Source organism: Etheostoma cragini, chromosome 3, assembly GCF_013103735.1.
Source record: "Etheostoma cragini isolate CJK2018 chromosome 3, CSU_Ecrag_1.0, whole genome shotgun sequence".
Taxonomy (NCBI): Eukaryota; Metazoa; Chordata; class Actinopteri; order Perciformes; family Percidae; genus Etheostoma; species Etheostoma cragini.
In genome coordinates, this window is record NC_048409.1 from 6,751,820 (window position 1) to 6,754,388 (window position 2,569).

Genomic DNA, 2,569 nt, shown 5'->3' on the forward strand with positions numbered 1-2,569 from the left:
TGTTCATAAGGAAAGCTGAATAAACCCACTTCCAAAATGTTGAACTATGTTCTTTATGTAATGTAACACACACACATATACATATATATATATATATATTACGACATAGGACTGCAGGGACAGGGATTGAACCAGCAACCTTCTGATTGGCAGCCACTGAGCCAAGTAAATAATTCATCCCCAAAAGTGATTTATTTTTTGTCCATCAACAATTGTTTCAGCAAAAAAGGTGCAATAACAAAAAAAGAGGCCACAGTGTAATAAGTCAACAGTTAGTTTTTATTTTATCGAGTTTATACGATTTTGGTTCTGTAGCAACCTACTGAATAACTCTAATGAAATGCAATTGTACTCAAGCCGGTTACAGTTGAGAGAAATGACAGGCACACGTTTTGTGCAAATTGACTAGCATTGTAACGACTCCTACATATACACAGCAAAAATACATGCCAGAAAAACAATACTAAATCAGTTAACATTGACAATAGTTAGGAAGACTTCCCGATGTCAATCCAAGCTAACACTTGAAAGATACACATTTTACCCATAGTTGGACTACGCAAGAGAGCAACTTAAAACATTGTCTTACAACACAGCGAGAAATGTGTGGTGTTATCCAACTGCAGGATTAAATCCTTCCAACTGCACTCTTAAAGAATCCAAACACATCAAGCTTTGCCCTTTTTAATGCCCCAATTAATTATACTGACACATCTAAATAAAAGAACCCAAATTAGTGTGCTGGACAAGGGAGACGCCTCCTTGCAGCCGCTTTGAGAAGAACTCCTACATGCTTTGTCTTTCCTGTATGTCTGGCAGTACGCTGACAATGCTAAAAATAAAAAAGGTCATAGGTAAATGCAACTCTAAAGTATTACGAGCAACACAAGACAACGAGCGAATTGGAAACGCAGGGGTGTTGGTAGCCTTGGTAGAGCTGACTGCAGATGTTGTTCTCTAAAACCCCCTTCCAACCGCTGCTTTACATCGGGTCAGTCCAATATCTACACACTCAAAAGTTAAATAAACTATTTAGCTTCAAGGTGAGCTTTTGTTTGGGTCTGATGACAGTTAAAGAAACTGTGGTCATTATCCTCCAAACATGCAGAAACACAGGATTCTAGGACTGATATCTAGGTAGGTTAGTTGGGCGGTTAGGGCGACCAGTCTGTTGTGTTACTACTCTGACATTACAGGCTAAAGAACTGTTCGGGAGCTTTATTTGCCCTACCGTGCCTCACAGTGAAACGTGACAAACTAAACATCCCGGGAAATGCATGCACTGGCTTCCGTTGGTTCCAAAATGTCAAGTGTGTTGGATGACATCTTTTCAGAAATCCGTTAGATATTTTATATCCAAATAAACATTAAAGGTTTTATATTTGCATGTACAGACATAATTAATTTTAAATGAGTAAAATATCAACTGAACTATGAACTGAACTCATGCTGTTTGTTCTCCTGGAAATCAAAGGAATGCAGTGAAGTAACTCATCATGTGACAAGACTAGTTAGCCCCATTCATCGACTTCCTTCCATGTTCCTGTGTTAATATCTGGATGATGAATTGTTAAACTGGGGCACGCGGTATGATTTTACCATCTTAACTGACCAACGCCACTTGTGAAGGAAAGCAGATGCATTATTACATTCTACAGCTTTCCTTTATTTTACAATCAAGGGCCACGTTGAAATCTTTTACAACCTAGAATTTAACATTATCAACAAAAACTAGTTCAGTTGTATTCAAATGGCAACTATTGAAAAGTAAACTTACGGTAACATACATTAAATAGTGTATAGTCCATGCATTTGCGCACGGCCTGGTTTGCATCATTATGGTATGTCGTTATTAGTGTATGGGAGACATCAGCCACCAGTGCATTTCTAATTCAGGTTCAGGGAGAAAACCTCATCAGCCATCAGGAAATTCTCAGCCAGACTTGAAGAGCAGTATAGCCACCTGGCCCAAGTAGAAATAAATGAAATGCTTTGTCTCGTGGGTGACGTAGCTGCCAAAGTTCCTCCCAACGATGCAGTGCCAGGTGGGGTTGTACTTCTTGTCAAACTCCTAAAAAAGGTCATAAAGAAGATCTGTGAAAAACCAGTCAAATCCAGGACCAATGGCTGCAATCTACAAAACCTACTAAGTAAGTTTTTCATCTATTATTTTAATTATTTCAGAAATGAATTTGCTGATCATGTTTGGAATTAGTTGTTTTGGGTATAAATTGTCATAAAATATTGCAAAATGGTCATGAGAATTTCCCAGAGCCCACGATGAATTGATTTATTCAAACAACAGTCTAAACCCTAAAGATGTATACATTTGCTCTCATTGTGAAAAGAAAAGCATGTCCGGACCTCACAGATGACAAGCTGAAACCAGCAAAGTTTTGGTATTTTTGATTGGAAAATAAAAAAAATGACCATCAGAAAGTTGGTGATTAGTTTCTGTTAAAGTTCCCATGACACTGTGCTTTTTGGATGCTTTATATAGACCTTAGTGGTCCCACAATGAACTTTGTGCCATTTCTAATTTTGTAGCTTTTAAGGGGGGGGGGGGGGG

The 2,569-nt window shown here is 38.3% G+C and overlaps 1 protein-coding gene across 2 annotated transcripts in view; it reads right to left on the bottom strand.

Moving 5' to 3' along the window:
- Positions 1-258: 258 nt before the first annotated feature.
- Positions 259-2,569, bottom strand: part of dynll2a (dynein, light chain, LC8-type 2a) — a 4,489-nt gene continuing 2,178 nt past the window's right edge. For both annotated transcript variants that reach the window (XM_034867012.1, XM_034867013.1), the window contains exon 3: positions 259-2,071. In XM_034867012.1, coding sequence (XP_034722903.1) covers positions 1,934-2,071 — 138 coding nt within the window. In that variant the 3' untranslated portion in view covers positions 259-1,933. The remainder of the gene's footprint in view (positions 2,072-2,569) is intronic.